Below are 26,030 nucleotides of genomic sequence, written 5' to 3'. Positions count from 1 at the left end.
GCATGGGTCTCAGGCTTTCAGGAAGAATTAGTTGATACTGGGTTTCACCAATGTTTCTCTTCCGGTATAAAACTCCGTTCTGCAGATCAAATTTTTTTAGTTCACATAGAAAGATGGGGAGTTGTGAAATTTCTTTCCATACAGTAGTAGGAGATGTTTCACCTGTTTCAAGCTGGTGTATAATTTCATTTATAGCAGGGTCATTTCTTTGACTTTGTCTTAACGCCTCTTCTGACATGCTTGGAATGACAGGAAGAATATCACACTGATCAAAACTATCAGGAATAGCATCAGCGGACATGGACAAAGACATTACAAGTGGGTAAGTAAAAGCATTGTCATCTGAATCAAGAGATTGTAGAACTAGATGTTTTTCACAGATTGCTTTTACTGCATGAGGAGGAACATGATTGAAAGGATCTGTACCAGGCAAGTGATGTTGGACAAACTGGCGAATTCTCTCTTGTTCCTTCAAGGAGACACTATCATTTATTGGCTCAGGGTGTGGACGACGAGATAAGCCATCGGCATCAGCGTTTTGATTGCGTGCTCTGTACCGAAGATGAAATTCAAAGGAGAGGGCAGACAGCCAGCGATAGCTTGTTGCATCCAACTTGGCGGTTGTCAAAATGTAAGTGAGAGGGTTACTGTCAGTTATTACCGTGAAAGGACTTCCATACAAGTAATCGCAAAACTTCTCCGTTACAGCCCACTTGAGGGCAAGAAACTCAAATTTGTGAGCAGGGTAACGGCTTTCGCTTGTTGATAGTCCTCTGCTCGCGTATGCAATTACACGCATCTCTCTGTCCTGCTCTTGATAAAGAGCTGCCCCCAACCCGGTCGTACCTGCATCCGTATGTAATACATATGGTAAGCTGGGGTTGGCAAAGCCCAAAACTGGAGCAGAAGTCAGTTTGTTTATTATAGTTTCAAATGCTTGTTGGCAACTTTCTGTCCATCTTTCTCCAAAAGGAGATTTTGGCTGGAAGTACTGGACATTGTTTGACTTGGAGCCATTTCTCTTCCTCAGTGGTGGATATCCGGCTGTAAGGCTGGTAAGAGGTTTGACAATTTTAGAAAAGTCTTTAATAAACCTTCTGTAATATCCCGCGAATCCTAGGAAGGAACGCAGCTCTTTCAAATCCTTGGGACTTGGCCATGTTCTTAAGGCTGCAACCTTTTCAGGGTCTGTTTCAACACCACGCTGGGAAACAATGTGGCTCAAGTACTTCACGGATGTCTGAAAAAATATGCACTTTTCAAGTGACAGCTTTAGACCATATTCTCTGAGACGATTAATCACATGGAGAAGTCGGGTTTCATGTTCTTCGAGTGTTTCTGAAAACACTTTAAGGTCATCCAGGAAGACGAGGACTTCTTTGAGGTTGATGTCACCCATACATTTCTCCATCAGCCTTTGAAATGTGCTGGGCGCGTTTGTAACACCCTGAGGCATCCGGTTAAATTCAAAGAACCCCATTGGACATGTAAAGGCTGTCTTGTGCTTGTCTGTCTCGTCTACCTCGATTTGGTAGTATCCACTCTTGAGATCAAGGACCGAGAACCACTTTGATCCTGTGAGTGCTGAAAAGGCTTCTTCCATATTAGGGAGTGCATAGGGATCTTTGATTGTGTTCAAATTCAGTTTTCGGTAATCAACACAAAGTCTTACATCTCCGTTTTTCTTCCTAACCACAACTATTGGCGAGGAAAACAGCGATTAAGACTCGCGGATTATTCCTGCTTCACTCAGTTCTTGTAAATGCTGGCGTACAGCATCTATGTCTGGTGGTCGTATTGGTCGAGGTCTATGTTTGAAGGGAGTTTCATCACTTAGTTTGATTTGGTGCTTGACTTTGTTAGTGCAACCGAAATCTGTATCATGTAGTGAGAATACTTCGGGCATAGCACTCAACTTCTGTATGATTTGCTCCTTCCACTCGGCAGGAGCTGGGGAATCAGAAAAATTTAGATTGAGCTTTGTAGGCCTCAAGTTGGATTTCTGCTTGGTTTTCACTACCTCTTGCACAGCATGGATTTCTGCAATGACACTTTTCGCAGGAATAAATATGTCGTTCACTTTCGTTTCGTAGGACAACTGCAATCTTCTGTGAGTGGTTTTCAGGATGGGTAAGTAAACAATTGGGAACAACAACTCCACCAGGCAAGGAGGATGAAGTGGGAGACTCAACCACTACCCACTTCCCTGGAGTCTCAGTGTTTACATGAACGACCCCTCCAGGACTTGACTTTTTCCAGCAGGAAGGATTTCAGGTTCTTTATCCGACAGAGTGACAAGACCAATATTGCCATCATCTTTCATTTTGTGCCTCTGTTGCAACACGCTCAGCACCACTCGGTATCCATGTGGGAGGACACTGAGATCTGTGTCTGTCAAAAGTAGACTTTCAAAGAGAGGGTCAAGTGTGTTAGTGCCAATCAAGAGAGAAGACTGGACATTAGAGGGTGTGTCTTGAACAATTAATGCAAGAGAGGACAGTGAGTTCAGTTCCAAAACAATCCTTTGGGAAGGTAACATCAACACCAATATAACCAGAATATGGAACATTTTCACCATTTGTGGCTTCAACTTCCAACAGATCTTGTATTGAATGGATTTTCAGGTGTGAGAGATAGCTTTTGTAGAAAGACTGGGACACGGTGGTCACTTGCGATCCGGTATCAAGAAGGCAATTGCAAGTTTGTTCATTGATTTGTACTCGAGCAGTGTATTTAGCTCCAATCAGACCTTTGGGTATTTTCACAGTAGCAGATCAGTTGTGCAGAAACCTCTTTTTGGGTTTACGTGATTGCTCAGTGGGACTAGTCTCAGTTTCAGTTTCAGCACTCATTTGTCCCGCCATGAGTGCTACTTTTAGTTTAAAGGCTGGGTCTGACTGTTTTACTTATCCCAAAGTGACTGTTTCTCTCTCAGTTGTTTTCTTTTATCCGCAACTAAGGATGGATTTGGCTCATTGGTACATGAGGAAACGATGTGACTATCTTCGCCGCACTGGAAGCAGTACCAAGACTTTGGCCTTTTTTTCGCAGCTTGAGGTGACAAGGGAATTTGTTCAAGTACGTTAGGTTCAGGTTTCATCTTGGTATTATCTGTCGGTGGATTATGTCTTTTCTCACGGCTTTGTGGCTTCAGCTTGGTGATATGACTCTTGAGTTCGGTGATTTGTGCTCTTAATTCTGTAACCATGTCAGTTTGAGGAATTTCCACTGGGTGTTCTTTGGGAGGTTTCAATCTTGTCAGTTGACTTTGTAGCTGGATTATTTGTGTTCGCATTTCAGCGAGATCAGTTTGCATCGTGGGATCTGAGATGCTAGCATTGGCAGTAATAGCTTGAGATCCTACTTTTGGTCTGGAAACAGGAAAATGTTTCTTCATCCGACTTTCCTTTGCAATATGCTTGTCTTCTACTCTCAAATGTAGCAGTAGCGTAGCGAATGTAGGTGGTTTATCTTTAATTTTTTCAAGCTGAAGATCTGCTAACAGGGCATTATCCCAACATCCACGACAGAATTGACGAAGAAGGTGTCGGTCAGCTTCACTGGCAACTACACCACCTCTGTTCAAAGCTTTGGAGAGAGCTGTTTGCAAACGGTGGAGATAGTGTGAGGGCTTTTCACCTGGGTCCTGAAGTGTGTTGAGGAATTTGGCAAAAAGCTCATCGCCATCTTCTACTGTGCCAAAAGCTGAATTCAGCAATTCAAGATAAGCTGATGGTAAGGTGTTTGGTCCAAGAGGTTTCACCACATTTGCAGCTGGAAACACAAGACTGTCTAAGATCTTGCGTGAACGGTGCAAATCGGATAGATCAGGATCTTTAAGTATGAGCTCAACACTGTGGCGCCATGTATCAAAATCAACCTCATGACTAGGAATAGGTATTTTACCTGAAAACTGTCTGAGGCGGAAAGACAAACTCATCTGTGAGACAGGAGCTTCACTTCGGACTGTGCTCTACAACAACTGTTTGCACCTCCGGATGAGTTAAAAAGCTTATTGGTATATCAGATGGAAGATCAGCTTGTGGATGGTTGACTGACCCAAGAGGATTGAGGTTTACGTCAGGTTTAGTCTGTTCCAAAATTTCACTTTGGAGTTGGTCATTGACTTGTGTTGGTCTATCAGCAGTTGTTGTTGGTTCACTTTGCCTCTCTGAGATAGAGCTCAAACTTTCAGGTGTTTCTGGGTTGCTTGCAACTGACTGTCCACATTTAGAAAGGTGCACATGCAAAACAGCTTCGAAAGATTTTCTGCTTAACTTGGCAATTTTCTGCAGTTCTCTGAAAAAACTGTGGGTTGCGCTGTTTGTAACAGCTGATATATACTCAGTTGACAGAGCTCTAATTTGGTAGGTGACTTTGTTCGAGCACTCAAGTGTGTAGGGCAATAAGGGTTCAAGAGCTGTCAAGGCAGCTCCACCCTCATACTCCACAATGGCACTGTTGTGGTAGGGAGACTGTGGTTCATCTATTTTTAGTGTTCTAGCAAGTCTCCCATACCTGTTCAGGAAGTCAGTTAATTCTTCATCAACGTCTGTGTCAGTGATCCCACTAATTATAACTGAGTTTGGGGCTTTAACATTTTCTTTATCAACTATTTCCATTTTTTTTTTCCTCCGGCTTGGCCTATTTGAATGTCTGGGTCAAGGAAAATATTTGGTATATTCACTACTCCTGGCTGGCTCGCCACTTCTGTAACACTTCTGCTGTGACTACAGTTAAATAGATCAATGGACCAGAACTAAGTTCGATTATTAAAGTAGTAGTAAATAATATAAACCAATTGAATGACCACAGACCAAGAATAAGTTTAAACTGCTGCCTTCTTTTAGTTGAATTCAAACATGTTGACATACAAATGACACACAAAATTGACACATAATGGACATACGATTTACATAAAACTGTAAGGAAAATATATTTCCTCTGCTTTCAAGTAATATTTTTTGGGTTGTTTATCCCTTTTCTTTAAACCTATTATTTAGTTTTGAAAATGCAGTTCTCAACCCAGGTTGTTATTTTAATAAATTCTAATTTTACGTTTAAATCTATTTATGTGACCCTACCTTTGTTTTGAATAAAGTTCAGTAAAGGCAGGTATCTTGTTCAAATCACTTAAGTCCACCTTTAAATCTCAACCATTTCTGCTTTGTTGCTTAAACCAATCAACAATTCAATAACACCATTACAGCATCATTATGTATGGTTGACAAAAAAATAAAAGTGACACTATGTACAAACTCAAAACAATTCAGCAAAAGACTGAACTAATCCAAGTATTCAAATGTCTCTGGTTCAATCATTCATGTTCTTCTGAATGTCCGAATAGTCAATCCTGAGTTTGGAGTCCACTGCGGTGTAGCAGAGAAAACAACAGATAGATCCTACCAGGTCCGATGGATATTAAAACGTCCCGCAATTGCTCTCCGCTCCTGCGTGAGAGACAGTTCAAGGGGTTCGTGGGTGGCTCGCCATCTTACGTCTCGCACAAAGAATCCAACTCCCTTAAGAGTTCAGACGTTTCTGAATCAAACCTTAGTAGCCTATCATAACAACAAAATAATATGCATAAATAACCCAATTAGTACATCGGGTATTTTCAATTACAAGTTAAAGTCCGTTTTCTGTCGAATGAAACGAATACAAATAAAATGAAGCAGTTTCAATAATGGCGGTGGCAGGTGGAAAAAAAACATCGCAGAGACATTGTATCACGACCCGCATTCTATTAGGCACCAATTCACCGTCTACAGCCATCATTTTAACATAAAACAACATAAATTTGACATCTTAGCTTCTTTTTTTTTCATCAATTGACCAATACAATATTATAAAATGTTCGTTGCATAAAAGAAAATACAAGTCTTAAACTCACCAAGTCCCGTTCAGTAATTAGTACATCACCAATGTAGAACAGGTTGTGAAAAATAGAAAAAATGAGTCTTTCTCCGTACAAAAATAGCATTCGATAGCTCGGTTTCCTTCTATTTTTTCTTTTTTCGTTTAGCAGCAGCTCCGCGAGGACTTACTGCACCTTCGTCGTATTCAGAAAGAACGAGGGAAAAAGAAAATATAAAGTGCGCATTTCTGGTCACATACGTCACGACGTTACGTCGCTACGTGTCCTTCAAAATAAAAGTTTTGATAAATAGTTTAATCATTTTATACAAATACAAAAACATTGATAAATTAATGAATTTGCACGGTTTTCAACCTTGTAACATACTTTTAAGATATGTTTATCTATTTAGTATTTACAATACATGTATTTCCCTAACGACTGTTTTTATTAACAGGCTCTTATTTTATGACACTATGTTAACCTGGGTTACAGATGGATGGATGATTAAATTGGTTGGAAAACAACCTTTGTTGAGCCAAGCTACCTATTTCTCATTAGAAAAATCTTGCGGGTAACCAGCAAGCAAAAATATATAAAAGTATGAATACTGTACTGAAATAATGATCGTCTACTCTCAATTTAGTCACAAATGTACTTAAATGCATTTCAAAAGGATTTACATGAATTATTTAAATTCTGACATCATACTTTATCAGTGGCTTAAAAAAACAACAACGACGATACCATCGTTTATTGCGATAGTTTGTGGGAAAATACAACGTCCGAAAAAATGTTGCAGCAGTTGACAGAGGCTGAGAGAGCGCAATAGTGGTTGAAGACCTTATATTGCAGCTGCTATTGCTTTGATAGTGTCTGAACGATGGCAATAAGCCAAAACTTCCAATTGTATAAAGTAATGGTCAGACATAGCAGTAGTATACAGTAATACCATTACATTTGAGGTTGTTAAACCCCGGGTTAGAACTAAACCTAAAATATTACCATTATTTGGGTTGCTTCATCTATTATCTGCATGAAACCAAAACGCCGTGATAAGTGGTTCTGACGAGTAATTCATATGAATATTAAAGTCACTCTTAATTGTGTGTGTGTGTGTGTGTGTGTGTGTGTGGGTGTGTGTGTGCGCATGTGTGTGTGTGTGTGGGGGGGGTGTGCGCGCGCTTGTGTGTGGGGGGGGTTCGTGCGTGCGTGCGTCTGCGTGCGCGCGCCTGCAAGTGTGCTTGTGGATGTCTGTCTTTGTGTATATTGCGAGGGAGGGAGGGAAGGCGGGAGCTGGTTCTCTTTTTATGTTGTATTTTGACGTTTTTAATGTACAGCACTTTGAGTTGCATCTTATGTGTGAAAAGTGCTATATAAATAAAATTGATTTGATTAGTCTTATTTGTATGAAAACCCAGTCATTATTTTAGTGTTGCTTAGTGTGTGACAATATATTATTATTTTATTATTTATCTTAGGAGGTGGTTTCCAGTGGAATATGACATGGCGCCATCAAAGAAAGCAAACCACAGGTAAAGATTTATTACCTTTGCTGCCTACCTCGTGTTAACTCATTTTTTATAATCCAATCGTATAGCGCCATCTACAGGTTAACTCAAGAAATGCATTTTATGTGTGCATTTAATGCTCAAGGTTCTAATGCAATTAATCACAAAGTTCCAGGCTTGGGAAGTATTGTAATGACGTGCAATCGCCAGCAGATGTCATCAGTGTCTGCATATATCCAATTTTTTGCTCAGCGTTCAGGTAACGACCAATCACAGCTCAACTGTTTTCTGAAGCTGAGCCATGATTGGTTGTTAGCTGAGCCCTGAGCATTTGTGCTGTCATTTTAAATCGACAGAAGCAATAAAATGGCCGCCCCCGGAGATGGCTAAAAATAGGTGGATTTTGCTGCTTAACTCATATTCCACAAAGGCAACATTAATCTGAATGTCATGTTTCAACAAGTGGGCTTGCATAGAACATATTCTTGGAAAAAAAAAACGTTTAGGTTGACTTCTACTTCACGGTTGTTGTGTAAATTTTGACATCCAGGCCACTTGCTTGGACAACTTGTTTTGCTCATCTAAGCATTTCTTGTAAATATCAAGAAATGTAACACTTTGAATGAAAGGCTTACAGATTTACCACCTCCTTGAACTCTTTCATACAAATGAAGAGAATCAAGTTTATGGTAAAAGTGCAGTGAGAAAGGGAGATTTTAAAAAACAAAACATTAAATAATCCCAATAATAAACTCGTTTGATTGCAGACTTCCGGTTTTTGGAAGCAAAGAGATGGCGGGGTAGAGGAACGAGCTCCCGACCATTCAATGAAAATATACCCACTACAACTCGAATATATTTAAAACTTGTAATACACGTTTATCTATGATAGTGGGTACTTTAAAATGCCCAAATTTAAAGCAAGGAAATTAAAGCAGTATGAGTTATCCAAGCAAGACGACGTAAACGGTGAGCCCCGACCTAGCACAATTGACGACATGGACACGTACTCCGCCGATGGCGACGAAGACGAGCAGAGGGAGGAAGTGGGATTTCAGCTCATATTAAAAGAACTGCGAGAGTTCAGGAGGGACAGTGGTCGGCAGCTTAAAGAAATACGAGAAGAAATAAACAAAATGAACGTGAGAATCGAGGAGGCTGAGGAACGGATCGACGCGGCAGAGACCTGGATGCAAGTCACGGAGTTAACAGTTTCGGAGTTGTTAAAAGTGCAGATTCACTTGGATGAAAAGCTGACTGACTTGGAGAGTCGCTCGAGGAGAGAGAATATTCTAATTGATGGCGTCAAAGAGGGAGCTGAAGGAAATTCGTCGACGATGGTGGAATATGTGAAACGCTTGCTACGAGAGGGACTAGAACTCCAGGACTCCTTCGAGTTGCGTGTAGAGAGGGCGCACCGCGCTTTGATGCCAAAGCCACCTTCCGGGACTTCGCCGAGATCAATTGTGGCTAAAATGTCAAGCTACAAGATGAAGGAGGAGATATTGCGGCTGGCTTGGCAGAAGCGCGGATTCCAATTGCATGATAAAGGGATAAATTTGGACCACGACTATGCGCCGGAAGTTCTGAAACAACGAAGGGAATATGCCGAAGCCAAGTCGGTACTGGATGAGAAAAAGATAAGATTCCAAACACCGTTCCCGGCCCCATTGAGGGTCTTCTATCCAGAGGGGACTGTGCTGTATTGATCGGCGGAGGAAGCGACCGGGGACTTGGCAAAAAGGGGATTTCCGGTGACAGTCATAAAATACCCGGAGTCTCTTTTGGAGCAAATACGACGATTTACGTGGCGCACGAGAGGGAGACCAGGGAACCAGGAGAGACCGGGCGCAGCTGGAAACTACAAAGAGATGTTACAGGCCTATAGAGGTTCGGACTCGAAGTGACAGTGAGGGAATCGTAAATCAAGGTTTGGAGATGAATGGGGAGAACAAGTAGGGGAAAGGGCTAAGAAAGAGGAATGGGCATACTGCAAATAAGAATGATGGGTATGGATAATTATGTGTGTATGAACGCGTATGTGTATGTATAAGCGTATGTATGCATGTGTACATGAGTGCGTGTATGTATGTGTGTATGAATATGCATATATGTATATTTTAGTGTATGTATGAGTATGTGTAAGCATGTATATATATGGATACACACAATATATATATATATATATATATATATATATATATATATATATATATATATATATATATATATATATATATATATCCATCCATCCATCCATCCATTATCTGTACCGCTTCTCCTCACGAGGGTCGCGGGGCGTGCTGGAGCCTATCCCAGCTGTCTTTGGGCAGTAGGCGGGGGACACCCTGAACTGGTTGCCAGCCAATCGCAGGGCACACAGAGACAAACATCCGCACTCACAATCACACCTAGGGGCAATTTAGAGAGTCCAATCAACTTACCATGCATGTTTTTGGAATGTGGGAGGAAACCGGAGTACCCGGAGGAAACCCACGCAGGCACGGGGAGAACATGCAAACTCCACACAGGGAGGCCGGAGCCGGGATCGAACCCACGACCTCTGAACTGTGAGGCGGACGTGCTAACCAGTCGACCACCGTGCCGCCATATATATATATATATATATATATATATATATATATATATATATATTTTAATTTAATTTAATTTTTATTTTTTTCTTTCTTTTTTCTTGTCTTATTTGGGTAATAATTCAGGATATTAATGGGTGGTCGGGACTTAGTTTTTCTCACGACGTGGACAGAGACTGAGGGCCCTCTCATACTGGTGGGTAGGGTAGGCTTTCCCTTGAAGCTCTCATGCCATCAGGACTCACATAGGATCAGGATGAAGACCTCACTATTGGAAGTCTTTAGGATTGTTGTTCTTGTTCTTTGTGTGTTTTTCCCCATTAAGAGATGTGTTCGACTGCTGTTTTCTGCAGCTTTTGGGGTGCTACCTGGGATCAATCTAACTATTAGAGTATACTATGAGTGGTATATACTTGAGGTTGTTTATTTTTTCTGTTTTTCTCTCTTGGTTGTTGTGTTATTTACTAGCATTGCTTATTTCCTATTAAATACAGGTCAATAAATGCAAACAGTTCAGATAGTGACTTATAATGTGAATGGATTAGTCAATCCGATTAAGAGGAGCAAGATTTTAACTACTGCGACTGGCTGGCGACCAGTTCGGGGTGTAGTCTGCCTTCGCCCGTTGACGGCTGGGATAGGCTCCAGCAACTCCCCGCGACCCTGTATAGGATAAGCGGTTTGGAAGATGACATGACGTGACAGATTTTAACTAAACTCAAAAGAGATAAAGTAGAAGTGGCCTTCCTGCAGGAAACGCATCTGTCAGATGAAGAACATTCTAAACTAGAGCTGCAAGCAGCTATAAAGGGCCCTCGCAGCCCTGGCAACGTTGGGTTATCGGCACGTTGGGATGCTCGCACATCGGAATTGAATAATCGAAATTATCACGTGGATCAAGTTACATCAGTTTATGTAGTCAAGGTCAGTCCAAAATTTAAAGTACCGTGTTGGCCCGATTATAAGACAGTGGTTTTTGCATTGAAATAAGACCGAAAAAGTGGGGGTCGTTTTATATTCGGGGTCTAGACAGTATACCCATTCACGACGCTTGATGGCGCCAGATATCATTGAAGCGAATGCTGAACTTGACTTCCCAGGCCCACCCCTGTCACGTGAGGATGACGTGCGCACAGCGAGGCAGATAGTTTGTGAAGAGTAATGTTCTGTCATGACAGATCTCAGCTACTCTCCTGTTAAACCAGTTTGCATTATTTTATTGCAATGTTTTTCATTATTCAGATTTGTTTCAAGACTACAGTTACAGTTAGACTTCACTTTGATGGTTAATGCAGTTATTGCAATTTTGTTGTTTTATCACAATAGATTGGTTTATTTACGTTTCAAAAACCAGAAGCCATTCATTTACGAATATGATTGCACTTTAGTTTACATATTTAAATGTTCAGATATTAAGATTTGAATGCAAAATAACATGCTTTTTCTCTCAAATATATTGTTATAATCATTTGTTTCAGATGTATTGTAATTATTTTCTGTATAAAAATTAATTTGGTGTTCAAAAAAACTTTTTTCAAACTTGAGTCTTAAAAAAGAGGGGGTCGTCTTATAATCAGGGCCGTCTTACATTCGGGCCAATACGGTAAATTCAAAATGGCGGACTTACTCTTAGGTTTAGCATATGGCACCAAAAGGCTATTTTGTAGTTCTCTTTCTGTTTTATATACACATTTTTGTAGATGTAGGTGAAGCGTGCAACCGGGACCACTATTGATACATATTCTAGGGGGCGGTAGCGAGCCATCTTTTAAAGATTGCACTGTTGAATAATTAATTATTAATTTACCAAGCATTCTATGTGTGCAAAGTTTCATGAGTTTTCGTGCATGTTTACATTTTCAAAATCAGCATTGTGTCATTGGCAAACTGGGCGTTACCATGGCAACATCTTTTTGCGAAAAATCTCAAACTTCGTGTTTTAACATTATGAAGGCCTAAACACTCTTCCGAGCAAATATGAGAGAGATCTGGCTAACCTGCCACGAAAAAAAAATTAAAGAATAAAACGTGTACTTCATTTAGCCAGTAGGTGGCGTTTCCACTACGATAAAAAGTTAGTTCGTAGATGTCTTCAGGTGTAGACTCTCATCAAATGTGTGATTTTATTATGTGGATCACATTACAGCTGCTTTTAAATTTAATGTGATGCCAAACTGTAAACTAAATTCAAAATGGTGGACTTCCTGTTAGGTTTAGCACATGGCTCCAAGAGACTCTTTTGTAGGTCTTGGCCTGATACATATACCACCAAAGTTTCGTAGATATAGGTGAAACGTACAACCGGGGCAGATTTTTTTTAAAATTCTAGGGGGCGCTAGAGAGCCATTTTCTTTTTAAACAATTGCGACGTAAAACAAAAAAAAGATGATTTTACCAGGCCTGATGTGTGAGCAAAGTTTCATGAGATTTCATGCATGTTTAGACTGTCAAAATCAGAGTAGTATTATTTGCGAACTGCCCGTTGCCATGGCGACAGCTTTTAACGAAAAATCACAAAGGTTAACATCAGGAAGGTCTACAGAGTCTTCCGAGCAATTCTGAGGTGGACCTGGTTAACCTGCGAGATGAAAAAGATTAAAGCATAAAGCATGTACTTCCTTTAGCCAGTAGGTGGTGCTACCACTAAGATGAAAAATAAGTTCGGAGATGTCTTCAGGTTTCGACTTTTATCAAATGTCAGTAGGTTTTTAGAAGAAATTATCATGCGAGTCAGGTTCCAGCAGCTATTGTAACCAGAGAAAATGCATACTTTAAACTTAATTCAAAATGGCCGACTTCCTGTTACGTTTAGCATATGGCTCCAAGAGACTTTTTTGTAGGCCTTGAACTGTTACATGTATCACCATTTTTTTGTAGATCTCAAAGAAACGTACAAACTAGGCTGAACTTAAAAACATTTCTAGGTTGCGCTAGCGATCCATTTTTTACAAATTGCACAAAAAATATATATATATATATTGATGATTTCGCCAGGACCGATGTATGTGCAAAGTTTCATGACATTTCGTGCATGTTCAGACCCTCAAAATGAGCATTGTTTTTTTGGCGAACTGTGTGTGGCCAGGGCAACAGCTTTTCACGAAAAAACACAAATTTCGTATGTTAATATTAGAAACGCCTAAACACTCTTCGGAGCAAAGATGAGGTGTATCTGATTAACCCGCTCGGATAAAAACATCAAAGAACAAAACAGGTATTTCCTTCAGCCACTAGGTGGCGCTACCACTACGATGAAAAATAAGTTTTGAAATGTTCGGAGATCATCAAATGTGAAAAATTCAGAGAAGATTGGATGATCTTAGTCAAGTTAAAACTGTATTTATTGTCACGTTGTATAATCAGACTTTGCGGCACCGTCAAGGCTACACCCCTCGTCGCAAGTTCACAATATTCGGCGTAGAGCAAGATCAACGTCTTGAGGCTTTTCTGGCAAATATTCAGTCAGATTCGTTCAACGGGCTACGTGCAGTAAATAGAAATGTAAAAAAATGACAATTTTGTCGCCACTAGGTAGCGCTATAGGTATAATGGAATGTTATCATATAGATGTCTTCAGGTCACGACTCTTTGTGTACAGGTGAAGTTTGGGATTTTTTTTAGCATGTGCAGGGGAATTCTTAAGGTTTTTCTCCTGTATGGCGAAGGAAAACATTTACGCCAAATTGATGCCCCACCCCCGTCATATAGTTTATCGAAAACTCAAAAAAATGTTCCCAGTTGCCCCAGGTCTTAAGATGAAATATCCGAAGTTTGAAGTCAATTGGATGAATCCTCCGGGACATGGGTGCAAAAGTATGCACCTTGTAAATGTCCAAAAATGGTCCAAAATTGGACATTCAAAAATTCATAGCTCACTTCCTGTACACTTTAGACTATGGCTGCAATGGACTTTTTTGTACATCTCGGGGTGCTGCACGTGCCTGCCAATTTTCGTAGGCCTAGGTCAAACGGGCTGGAATTCTATTTTGTTTTCCTACTCTCGGTGGCACTACAGAGCCATTTCGTTTACGGCGACTTTAAAATATAAAATTTTTCGCCAGGCCCGATGAGACTGCAAAGTTTGGTGAGTTTTTGTGCATGTTTAGGGGGTCAAAAATGCGATAGAACGCGTAGAAAATAGAAAAAAAATTACTAATAATTTCTACAGAAACAACAGGTACCTCGCAGCGGTCGCTGCTCAGGCCCTAATTAAGAAGGATGGGTTTTAAGTTTCAGTTCTCATCATCATATAGGGCTGGCCATTCGAAGGGGGGTAGCAATATTAATTTCCAATACATTTAATTTTGAGCTCCATTTGGAGAAAAAGGATACAGAAGGGAGATATATTTTCTAGAGGGGTAATTTAAATGGGACCTTGATGACATTAGTAAATATGTATGCTCCCCCTAACTTGGATTGGAGCTTTTATAGACAGGTATTTGATTTAATAATAGCAGAATCTCAAAGCCTATTAATTTGTGGGGGGGGATTTCAGATTTGATCCTAAACTCGATTCGTCAAGAGGACAGGTTACACAGCCTACTCAAGTGAATAAAAGGATTAAATCCACAATGGAGGATGTTGGTTTGATAGATGTCTGGAGAGAGCTAAATCCTAGGAAGAGGGACTATACATATTTTTCAAATCACATAGGATTTACTCAAGAATTGATTACTTCACAATTTTTCGTAAAGATATGTACAGGGTGGCTGGCTGTGAAGTGGGGATTATGGACCTTTCGGATCATAGCCCTCTCTATTTGGAAGTAAATCTTGAACAAAATCGGAGAAATACGATATGGAGATTGAATTTAAATATATTGAACCATATGAAAGAACAAATTAAAAAGGACATATCCGAGTTTCTGGAATTGAATGATAATGGTGATGTTTCACCCCCAATACTGTGGGATACATGTAAAGCAGTGTTGAGAGGCAAAATAATAGGATATTGTGCTATTTTGAAGAAGCAAAAACCAAAAGAACTGGACCAACTTCAGGCAGAATTGAAACGGTTACAACAACAGCATAAGGACACTAATGATGAGAGGATTAAAGAAACTCTCAAGACGAAAAAGAATGAAATAAATGCAATATATACAAGAGAAATACAAAGGAAGTTGGTATTTACAAAACAGAAATACTATGGAGGGAGAGGAAGGGCGAGTACACTGCTGGCATTCAGGTTGAAGAAGCAGCAAGTGGAGATTTCTTTTCCCAAAATTAGAAACCCTATCACTAACGTCATGCACCATAATTTAGATTTTAGACTTTTCCCCAGATGACAAATATCTTTTTCAGATTCTTAGTGCTGCAGGCAGGAAGGCCATCACAAAGAGATGATTAAAACCAGAAAGGCCTACGCTAGATGAATGGATTGACATTGTTTATGACATTTTCAAAATGGAAAGGATTACCTTTGCAATACGACTACAACAAGCTATGATTTTGAGGAAATGGGAAAAATGGATCAAATATATTTCACAAGTAAGACCATCATTTGTTTAATGTTAACTTGTGGCTCATTTTTTTTAATTCATCACAATTTGGTTTTTCTCTTTAATGTTCTTTTGTCGATGCTTAACAATGTAAAGATGCACCCCAGGGTTCTTGTTCCAGTGAGTTTTGAATTACTATAAAATGTTATTTTAACAAGATGGTGGAAGGACAAAATATTCATTGCTGTGAAATTAACATACTGTGAGTTAACAATTGTGTGGACACGACTGGAATGTACAGTGCTATGGATGATTATTGTGTAAAAGAAATTGTTGAACATGTGAACCATGAAAACGTTTAATAAAAAGAAAATTGGAAAAAAAAAAGTGCAGTGAATTAAATTTATAGATGTATCTTACATCGGCCATTTGGCGAATTTGGGGTGGCTGGTTATTCAGTCGTGCCGTACTTATTTTTATACTTTACCAAATCATCTTGCGGGCTAGATTAAGCCTGTTTGCGGGCCTGATCCGGTCCAGGGGCCGTACATTCGAATGTCAATGTGCAAAAATAGGCAAAAATTTGACCATCTAGAGTTAATAGCTCACTTCCTGTTCAGTTTAGCATATTGCTACAATGGACTTTTTTTTACGTATTGAGGTGTTCTGCCCATTTTTGTGGGCCTCGGTCAAACGTGCCGGGGTTGTTTTTTTTATTTTTCGACTGCAGGCGGCGCTACAGAGCCATTTTGTTTTCATCGTTTATAACAATCTTAAAATATCGCGATTGCGATGTGCGTATGTGCGATGTTTTAACTTTTTTTTTTTTTCTTAGAACACGCAAACTTTTGTTTTGCTTAAAAAAAGCAGCAAGCTACTCCGTGCTCTTACACAGCCTGTCTCGGTCACCCCCTCCTTCCTGCCAATCAGTCACCGGCCCCTCCCCCTCCACTCTGCTGTCTGCTCTGAAATCACTAACGGGCGAGGAGATAACGGCAAAAGCTTGCAGTGGATTTAGTCCCCAAAAGTAAGTCAACATCCAAAATATGGAAGTATTTCGGCTATAAAAAGGAAGATTCAGAACAACAAAACATCCTTTGCCAACAGTGCCTCGCCGTTGTTGCTGCAATCGCCGTCACAAGCCCCTGTATGAGCAGTTCAAACTAAGAAGTGGGACCTGAGATGGAACTTCATCTATTCGAAAAACAATTACAGACGCCTTTGCCAGCATAACTCCTTATGATAAGAAGTCCAAACAGCACCGACAAATCACGGATGCATGACAGACCGTTTTAGTTATTGTTATATTTTTGTGAGTCGGGACTCATGCAACTGCGCTTTAATTTTTAATATTTTTGTTATAATTTGTTTACAACTTTGCTGCAGTTTCACAAAGGTTTTTTTCAATTTTATATATTTATGATATAAAGTATATATATTATGTTATATTTTTGTAATATGTTATATTTTTGGAAACAACAGGCGCTAGTACACCTACTTTTTAATTTTTTAATATTTTATAGTTTAAAGGTGTTTATAATCAAATCAAATCTATTTATATAGCACTTTTCATACAAAAAGAATGCAACTTAAAGTGCTGTCCAGTAAAAATGTCCAAAATACAACATAAAAAGGAAGACCCGCTACCGCCCTCCCTCCCAACAAACCCAAAGATATATATCTTTGTACCGTGCATCAGCACTCGCACCTACACACACACACACACCACATATACACACAAAGCATACAACCTGATAAACTTTGTTAAAAAAGACATGACATGATCACAACCTGGTGGCTCTCCAGTCTGTGTACAAACCTCTGGTCCGCAGGCAGCCAGCTGTGACCCGCACGGTTCAGAGATGGTCTGGAGAGGTCGAGGAGGCCTTAAAGGACTGCTTCAGCACAACTGTGTGGGAAGTATTCAGCGATGCTCACGGGGAAGACATTAGTAGTCAAACGGACACTGTTACAGACTATATAAATTTCTGCATGGAGAACACCATACCCACCAGGACAGTAAGGTGTTTCTCCAACAACAAACCCTGGATCACACCAGACATAAAAGCTCTCCGGAAGGAGAAGAGGAGGGCTTTTGCGTCAGGCAACATAGAGGAACGGAAGACTGTGCAGCGCCAGCTGAGGAGGAGGATCAGAGAGGGGAAAAGGTCCTACAGGAAGAGGATGGAGGAGCAGCTGCTGCAGAATAATGCCAGGGGAGTCTGGAGGGGCCTGAAGACGATCTCAGGCCACGGACAACCCAAGACCCAGACGGGGGAGGGACCTGCAGTGGGCAAATGTGCTGAACCTCTTTTTCAATAGGTTTGATCAGATGCCTGCCCCCACTCATTCTCTCCTGCTGCAGCCTCCACCTACTCCTCCTGCTGAGTGTGTCACCCCCTCCCCCCTTTTCTCCACAGTCTCCAGCTCCCAGCTACACCAGATAGCCACCACTCCCTCCTGCCCAGCCTTGGCCTTCACAACATCTCCGGTGAAGAACCAGCTGAAGAAGATGAAGGCGAGGAAGGCAGCGGGTCCAGATGGCATCAGCCCCCAGCTCCTCAAATCCTGCGCAGACCAGCTGTGTGGAATTGTCCAGGACATGTTCAACCTGAGCCTGAAGCTGGGCAGGGTCCCCCAGCTATGGAAAACATCCGGTGCCAAAGACCCCCCACCCAAAGGAGCTCAACAGCTTCAGACCAGTGGCGCTGACGTCTCACCATATGAAGACCCTGGAGAGACTGGTCCTTGTCCACCTGCGCCCCCTGGTGAGCTCCTCAATGGACCCACTCCAGTTCGCATATCAGCCTGGCATCAGTATGGATGATGCCGTCATCTACCTCCTCCACACGTCACTCTCCCACCTGGAGAAGGCGGGGAGCACTGTGAGGATCATGTTCTTTGATTTCTCCAGTGCTTTCAACACCATCCAGCCCACCCTACTGGGAGACAAGCTGGAGCGGGCGGGGGTGGCCCACCACCTCACCACATGGATCCAGGACTACCTCACAAATCGGCCACAGTATGTGAGGACACAGGACTGTGTGTCTGACGTGCTCCTCCATGGGGGCCCCACAGGGAACTGTCTTGGCTCCCTTCCTGTTCACCCTCTACACCTCGGACTTCAACTACAACACCCCTACCTGTCACCTGCAGAAGTTCTCTGACGACTCTGCGATTGTCGGCCTCATCACAGGCGGAGATGATCGGGAGTACAGAGAACTTACTGAGGGTTTTGTGGACTGGTGTCAGCAGAACCGTCTCCTGATCAATGCGGGGAAATCCAAAGAAATGGTGGTGGATTTCGGTAGGCGCCAGCACTCTTCACCTGCACCAGTGAATATCCGGGGAACAGATGTTGAGAGAGTCTCAATTTACAAGTACCTGGGTGTTCATCTGAACAATAAACTGGACTGGAGCGACAACACAGACACCCTCTATAGGAAGAGTCAGAGCAGACTCTTCCTACGCAGGAGACTGAGGTCTTTTGGGGTTCAGGGGACACTCCTCAGGAACCTTTATGACTCGGCGGTTGCATCAGTCATCTTCCAGGGAGTGGTCACCTGGGCAGGCGGCGTCTCGGCCCGGGACAAGAAGCGGCTGGACAAACTGGTCAGGACACATTTCACTCTGTCCTGGGATGCTCCCTGGACTCTGTGGACTTGGTGGGGGACAGGAGGATGTTGACCAAGCTGTCATCAATGCTGGACAACCCGGACCACCCCCTACAGGGCACCCTAACAGCACTCCACAGCTCCTTTAGTGACAGACTGTTGCACCCTCGCTGTGAAAAGGAGAGATTCCGCCGTTCCTTCTTGCCTGCTGCTGTCAGACTCTTTAACAAGAACATTGTGTAGTCTCTATAAACTGGCGGACATTAGTGCAATTGTGCAGTCCTGCACCTGAGCTCATATCGTGCAATACCCAATATTCCCCACTACTGTAATACCGTGAAATACTCAACATTCCCCACTACTGTTAGTCTAGTTTTATTTTTATCCAATGCTGTTCCTTACATTTCACTACAGCACTGCAGCACTGTCACTTACTTAGAGTATTTTTCCTCTGTACAGGCTAAAATGAGTGTTCCTCATACTTTTTATGTAGATGTATGTTGGTGTGTATATACACAAGTTACTGCGTATATTTACATAGGTTTGATCCTGAATGTTTGCCGCTAATGTTATACATTAATGGCTACATTATGCCGCCGTCCCTGTGTGACCTATATCTTTGCTGCTGTAACACTGAAAATTTCCCCACTGTGGGATCAATAAAGGCATTCTTATCTTATCTTATCTTATGACAAGGCACAGAGGAACCATATTAGGAAAGGGTACCCAAGGGGGGCTTGTTCATGCTGAGGCGTCTGCCAGTGATAGTTTGGATGGGGAAGCTGACCGGTGGTGGTGATGCTAATGGGGGCCTGCAGGGAGAGCCGGTGAGGAGAGTGGTGGTGTGAGCAGCTGAGATTGGTCTGTCGGTGGCTGTAGTGAAATTGTTATTGTGGTGTGAGGAAGCGGGAACAGGTGCTGGGTGATTAGTCGTCATCGAGAGTCAGCTGGGAGTGGAGTTATTGACGGCATGGTGGATCTTAGCAGCTAAAATATAGCAGCCTAAAGGATTTGGATGCACACCGTCCAGCTGATAAAACGACCGACGATTCCAGATTAAGTTAAAATTGTCAATAAAAGCTAAATGAAGGTGGGCACAAGTGCGTAGTAGCCATGTGTTAAGGCTTAAAAGGCGGCTGAAGCGCTCGACCGCGCGCGACAGCGTCTGCAAAATGCCGCTCACCCAAACTGACAGACCACAGGTGCTTAGCAGGGCAAAGAGGGCATGTAAGTCTGTCTTTGTCAGTTCCGACTGTCGACGTATTGTTTCATTCGTCCCGACGTGAACAATGAGCCCGGTTATGGATGGTGGAAGAGAGTGAAGAACGCCGGGCAGGATGTCAACTATGTCCATGACTTTGGCTCCGGGAAAACAGCGGGTGATACTGCCGGGGTAGTGAGTGCGTCTAATGGTGCTGTTGCCGATTATGACGGTGGTTGGTGGGTGATGTGAAGAGGGAACGCCAGGAGACTCACCGCCGTGGGAAGATTCCCGACCCCGCTGTCCAAAATGGTGCCGCTGAGGCCGAGCGGCAGCCGAGGACGACACCAGTGAGTGTCGCCGATGACGATGTCCCGTAGGTCAGAGATCGTTTTATTTGCCTTTTCCAGCATGGTTTTCTGTTCGCCGCTGTCGTCTGTCGGCATTTTAATATGCCTGTTTTAGCCCCAAGCTAGGCTATTGCCGGCGGCGTAAGATAGGTGTATGCGAGCTAGCCCGTGAGTCCATATGCAGTTTACTATATTCAAAAAGTCAAAAAACAAGATAAAATAGTCTCAAAAAAATAAAAACGCACTACGTAGGTGAGGTCAACACTAAGGGAAAAAGTGCAAGAGTCCAAGGTCCAAAATCGTTTCCTTGGTGCAAGTTCTGTGGTGCACCACCGACTCCACAAGTGTCCAGATATGTTATCCTCACAAGTATCTGCTGTTTACATTGAAGTGTGAAATACAATGTTAAATAATCTATTATTTTACAGAGACATGACCTCTGTGATCCCTTTTATATACAGCAATCATCATTAAGAGATGAACCACCATAATCTGGATTAAACGCTATTATATGAATACAATGATGTCATGGTGAGTTAACCTAATTATTCCCAAACAAAACTATTCAAGTCATCTGGTGAAAATTCAATTTTTAATATCGCAATATATATCGCAACCCCCCCAAAAATCGCATTGTCATTTTTTTCCAACATCGTGCAGCCCTAATACATACATACATGCATACACACACATACATACATACATACATATATACTAGGGGTGTAACGGTTTTTGTATTCGCCCCATCCCGTCCCGGTTCGGGCTTCACGGTTCGTGCACGCAGTCATACGAGGAATACGTACGGAGCAAGAGGAGCCTTCTGCCCTGTACAAATCAGCTGTGTGGGAACATTTCGGCTTCCCATTTGAAAACGACGGCGATGGAGTGCGAGTGTTGGATCGAAAAAGAACTGAGTGTCGGCGTTGTTCGACATCTGTAAAGTATGTTGCAGGTAAGAATAAGAATAAGAATAAGAATGCCTTTATTGATCCCACAGTGGGGAAATTTTCATTGTTACAGTAGCAAAGATATAGGTCACACAGGGGCGGCGGCATAATGTGGCCATTAATGTATAACATTGACGGCAAACATTTAGAATCAAACCTATGTAGATATACGCAGTAACATGTGTATATACACATGTGTATACACACCAACCTACATCTACATAAAAAATATGAGGAACACTCATTTCGGCCTGTACATAGTACAGAGGAAAAAATACTCTAAGTGACAGTGCTGCAGTGCTGTAGTGAAATGTAAGGAACAGCATTGGATAAAAATAAAACTAGACTAACAGTAGTGGGGAATGTTGAGTATTGCACGGTATTACAGTAGTGGGGAATATTGGGTATTGCACGATATGAGCTCAGGTGCAGGACTGCACAATTGCACTAATGTCCGCCAGTTTGTAGAGACTACACAATGTTCTTGTTAAAGAGTCTGACAGCAGCAGGCAAGAAGGAACGGCGGAATCTCTCCTTTGCACAGCGAGGGTGTAACAGTCTGTCACTGAAGGTGCTGTGGAGTGCTGTTAGGGTGCCCTGGAGGGGGTGGTCCGGGTTGCCCAGCATTGATGACAGCTTGGCCAACATCCTCCTGTCCCCCACCGAGTCCACAGAGTCCAGGGAGCAGCCCAGGACAGAGCCGGCCCTCTTGACCAGTTTGTCCAGCCGCTTCTTGTCCCGGGCCGAGACGCCGCCTGCCCAGGTGACCACTCCCTGGAAGATGACCGATGCAACCACCGAGTCATAAAAGTTCCTGAGGAGTGTCCCCTGAACCCCAAAAGACCTCAGTCTCCTGAGTAGGAAGAGTCTGCTCTGACTCTTCCTATAGAGGGCGTCTGTGTTGTCGCACCAGTCCAGTTTATTGTTCAGATGAACACCCAGGTACTTGTAAGTTGAGACTCTCTCAACATCTGTTCCCCGGATATTCACTGGTGCAGGTGAAGAGTGCTGGCGCCTACCGAAATCCACCACCATTTCTTTGGATTTCCCCGCATTGATCAGGAGGCGGTTCTGCTGGCACCAGTCCACAAAACCCTGAGTAAGTTCTCTGTACTCCCGATCATCTCCACCTGTGATGAGGCCGACAATCGCAGAGTCGTCAGAGAACTTCTGCAGGTGACAGGTAGGGGTGTTGTAGTTGAAGTCCGAGGTGTAGAGGGTGAACAGGAAGGGAGCCAAGACAGTTCCCTGTGGGGCCCCCGTGCTGCAGAGGAGCACGTCAGACACACAGTCCTGTGTCCTCACATACTGTGGCCGGTTTGTGAGGTAGTCCTGGATCCATGTGGTGAGGTGGTGCGCCACCCCCGCCCGCTCCAGCTTGTCTCCCAGTAGGGTGGGCTGGATGGTGTTGAAAGCACTGGAGAAATCAAAGAACATGATCCTCACAGTGCTCCCCGCCTTCTCCAGGTGGGAGAGTGAAGTGTGGAGGAGGTAGATGATGGCATCATCCACACTGATGCCAGGCTGGTATGCGAACTGGAGTGGGTCCATTGAGGAGCTCACCAGGGGGCGCAGGTGGACAAGGACCAGTCTCTCCAGGGTCTTCATCAGGTGAGACGTCAGCGCCACTGGTCTGAAGCTGTTGAGCTCCTTCGGGTGGGGGGTCTTTGGCACCGGGACCAGGCAGGATGTTTTCCATAGCTGGGGGACTCTGCCCAGCTTCAGGCTCAGGTTGAACATGTGCTGGACAATTCCACACAGCTGGTCTGCGCAGGATTTGAGGAGCTGGGGGCTGATGCCATCTGGACCTGCTGCCTTCCTCGCCTTCATCTTCTTCAGCTGGTTCCTCACCTGAGATGTTGTGAAGGCCAAGGCTGGACAGGAAGGAGTGGTGGCTATCTGGTGTAGCTGGGAGCTGGAGACTGTGGAGAAAAGAGGGGAGGGGGTGACACGCCCAGCAGGAGGAGTAGGTGGAGACTGCAGCAGGAGAGACTGAGTGGAGGCAGGCATCTGATCGAACCTATTGAAAAAGAGATTTAGCTCATTTGCCCACTGCAGGTCCCCCCCAGTCCGGGTCTTGGGTTGTCCGTGGCCTGAGATGGTCTTCAGGCCCCTCCAGACTCCCCTGGCGTTATTCTGCAGCAGCTGCTCCTCCATCCTCTTCCTGTAGGACCTTTTCCCCTCTCTGATCCTCCTCCTCAGCTGGCGCTGCACAGTCCTCCGCTCCTCTATGTTGCCTGACGCAAAAGCCCTCCTCTTCTCCTTCAGGAGAGCTTTTATGTCTGGTGTGATCCAGGGTTTGTTGTTGGAGAAACACCTTACTGTCCTGGTGGGTATGGTGTTCTCCATGCAGAAATTTATATAGTCTGTAACAGTGTCCGTTAGACTACTAATGTCTTCCCCGTGAGCATCGCTGAATACTTCCCACACAGTTGTGCTGAAGCAGTCCTTTAAGGCCTCCTCGGCCTCTCCAGACCATCTCTGAACCGTGCGGGTCACAGCTGGCTGCCTGCGGACCAGAGGTTTGTACACAGACTGGAGAGCCACCAGGTTGTGATCAGCTTTGCCCAGCGGGGGGAGGGGCAGTGATGTGTATGCCTCCTTGGTGTTGGCATAGAAAAGGTCCAGTGTTTTATTGTCTCTGGTGTGGCAGGTGACATACTGTGTGAATGAAGGCAGAGAGGAGGAAGGGGAGGCATGATTGAAGTCACCAGAGATGAGTACCAGGGCATTTGGGTGCTGTGTTTGTAGCCTGCTCACTGCTGCAGTCAAGACATCACAGGCTGTGTCGCTGCTGGCAGCTGGTGGGACGTAGACGGTCACCGCGATCACTTAACATGCTATCACATGTAAGACGGCATCACCCGGGGGGGAGAAGACAACAACCTTCACGTGGCCTCCTCTGTGAGTAGAATGAGATGGTGCAAGACCAACTTGTGAAACCAATGTCACCAAACAAACGTCGAGCTGGCCGACCAAGGAACAGCGGACAAGCAGTCATCCCGACCGTTGAAAACCGAGGCCTGTTCAAATCAATGTCGAGGGCCTTACCACCGCAAAACTTGAAATCCTACGTCACCTGCGGCGGCAGAGGTTCTGCTTCTGCAGGAGACTCATTGCACATCCAACAACATCCTCAAGATCCCCGGGTTCCATCTAGCTGGGTTCACCCACAGCAAGCAACACGGTTTGGCAACCTTCATACGGTCTGAAATCGTAGCTGGTCGTAGCTGAAGCTGGTCAGCCAGGCTCCAACATCGAATGGCTGGTCACAAAAGTCCAGGAGACATCAGTCGTAAATGTGTACAAACCACCACAATCTGAGCTGTCTGCTACGTCACTCCCATCTGTACATGCACCCGCCATCTATGCAGGTGATTTCAACTGCCAACACACAGATTGGGGTTATAAAACTCAACACCCAATGGAGCAGCGCTGTGCGAACGGGCCTCTAACAGCAACAAGGAGTGAAGTGTGAAAATATGTTAGTGTCCTGTATCAAGGATGGTTAAGTCTTGTGGGGGCAGTATGGCTCAGTGGTAGAGTGGTCATGTTCCAACCCAGAGGTTGTGGGTTCAATCCCCGGCTCTTGTAACCATGTTGAAGTGTCCTTGAGCAAGATAATGGATCCCCAGTTGCTCCTGATGCTGCGCCATCAGTAGGTGAATGTGAACTCAATGAAGCGCTTTGAGGCCCTTAATAGGTGGAAAAGCACTATATAAGTGAAAGACCATTTCACATTTTTGAGGATCATTCAATAAGTAGAAACTTATTATTTTCTCTTTCAGAGCCTTGGAGGACATCAGGGAGAGCATAACAGAGCTGCAGTACTACAGAGCCAGCATCTTCAAAGCCACTATTGAGAAATAGCCCAAGATTAATAACCTTGCAGCAGTAACAATAATTTGTAAACCTTCAAGTTCAGAGAGCCTTCTTATCGGCAGCCAAATCTTTGAACAATTATTAATAATGAGAAATACTTAGTGAGGTTACTTTTTTCTGTATTCAAAAAGTGAATGCTTCATAAAAGGGAGCTTACCTTCTAGTTAGAAATTTATATACCATGTCCTGTATGCATCCAAAATTACAGGTAAACTTAAGGTATTCATTTTAAACCTGAGATTTGTTTCATTTTGCTTTTCTTATTAAGTGAAGAATTAAAGAAGACCAAAGGTGGCAAGTATTGAAGTATTTCTTCTCTGTAATTGTTTGTACTCAACCCTTTCATGCACTAATGATGTTAAAACGTAGCTATATTATTATATATTTTAAAACCTTCCTGATGCCTTGGCAAATGCAAGCCCTGTGGCTGCCCTATGACTCTGCGCCATCTCTGCTCCGGTGGCGCAAGTTCTGCTGCCACCCTCTGATTCTACTACGGCGGCGCATTCCGTCCCAGGGACAGACGCAAGGATGCAAGGACGGAAGCGCTTTAACACACGAGGACGGACGGGGTCGGAGGATGATAATTTTTATGAATAAGGACAGATGGACAAGGAGGGAAGGGTACCCAGGTTGC

The 26,030-nt window shown here is 43.4% G+C and overlaps 1 protein-coding gene and 1 long non-coding RNA gene across 3 annotated transcripts in view; one reads left to right on the top strand and one right to left on the bottom strand.

Annotated features, from left to right (window-relative positions):
* The window catches only part of LOC147132805 (uncharacterized), a 9,573-nt gene extending 3,497 nt beyond the window's left edge, over window positions 1-6,076 (bottom strand). The window contains exons 1-2 of the long non-coding RNA XR_015081904.1: window positions 5,894-6,076; window positions 1-5,561 (exon numbers count right to left, since the gene is read on the bottom strand). The exon at window positions 1-5,561 is cut by the window's left edge and continues 3,497 nt beyond it. This is a non-coding gene — a long non-coding RNA (uncharacterized LOC147132805). The remainder of the gene's footprint in view (window positions 5,562-5,893) is intronic.
* The window catches only part of rexo2 (RNA exonuclease 2), a 52,842-nt gene extending 27,140 nt beyond the window's left edge, over window positions 1-25,702 (top strand). For both annotated transcript variants that reach the window (XM_086057177.1, XM_086057178.1), the window contains 2 exons: window positions 7,339-7,392; window positions 25,300-25,702. In XM_086057177.1, coding sequence (XP_085913303.1) covers window positions 7,339-7,392; window positions 25,300-25,381 — 136 coding nt within the window. In that variant the 3' untranslated portion in view covers window positions 25,382-25,702. The remainder of the gene's footprint in view (window positions 1-7,338; window positions 7,393-25,299) is intronic.
* The last annotated feature ends 328 nt before the right edge of the window (window positions 25,703-26,030 follow it).

Source organism: Filicampus tigris, chromosome 17 (genome assembly GCF_054856515.1).
Source record: "Filicampus tigris isolate MCC_2025a chromosome 17, RoL_Ftig_1.0, whole genome shotgun sequence".
Classification (NCBI taxonomy): Eukaryota; Metazoa; Chordata; class Actinopteri; order Syngnathiformes; family Syngnathidae; genus Filicampus; species Filicampus tigris.
Note: the sequence above shows the minus strand (reverse complement) of the source record. Positions and strands in the feature narration are given on the sequence as shown.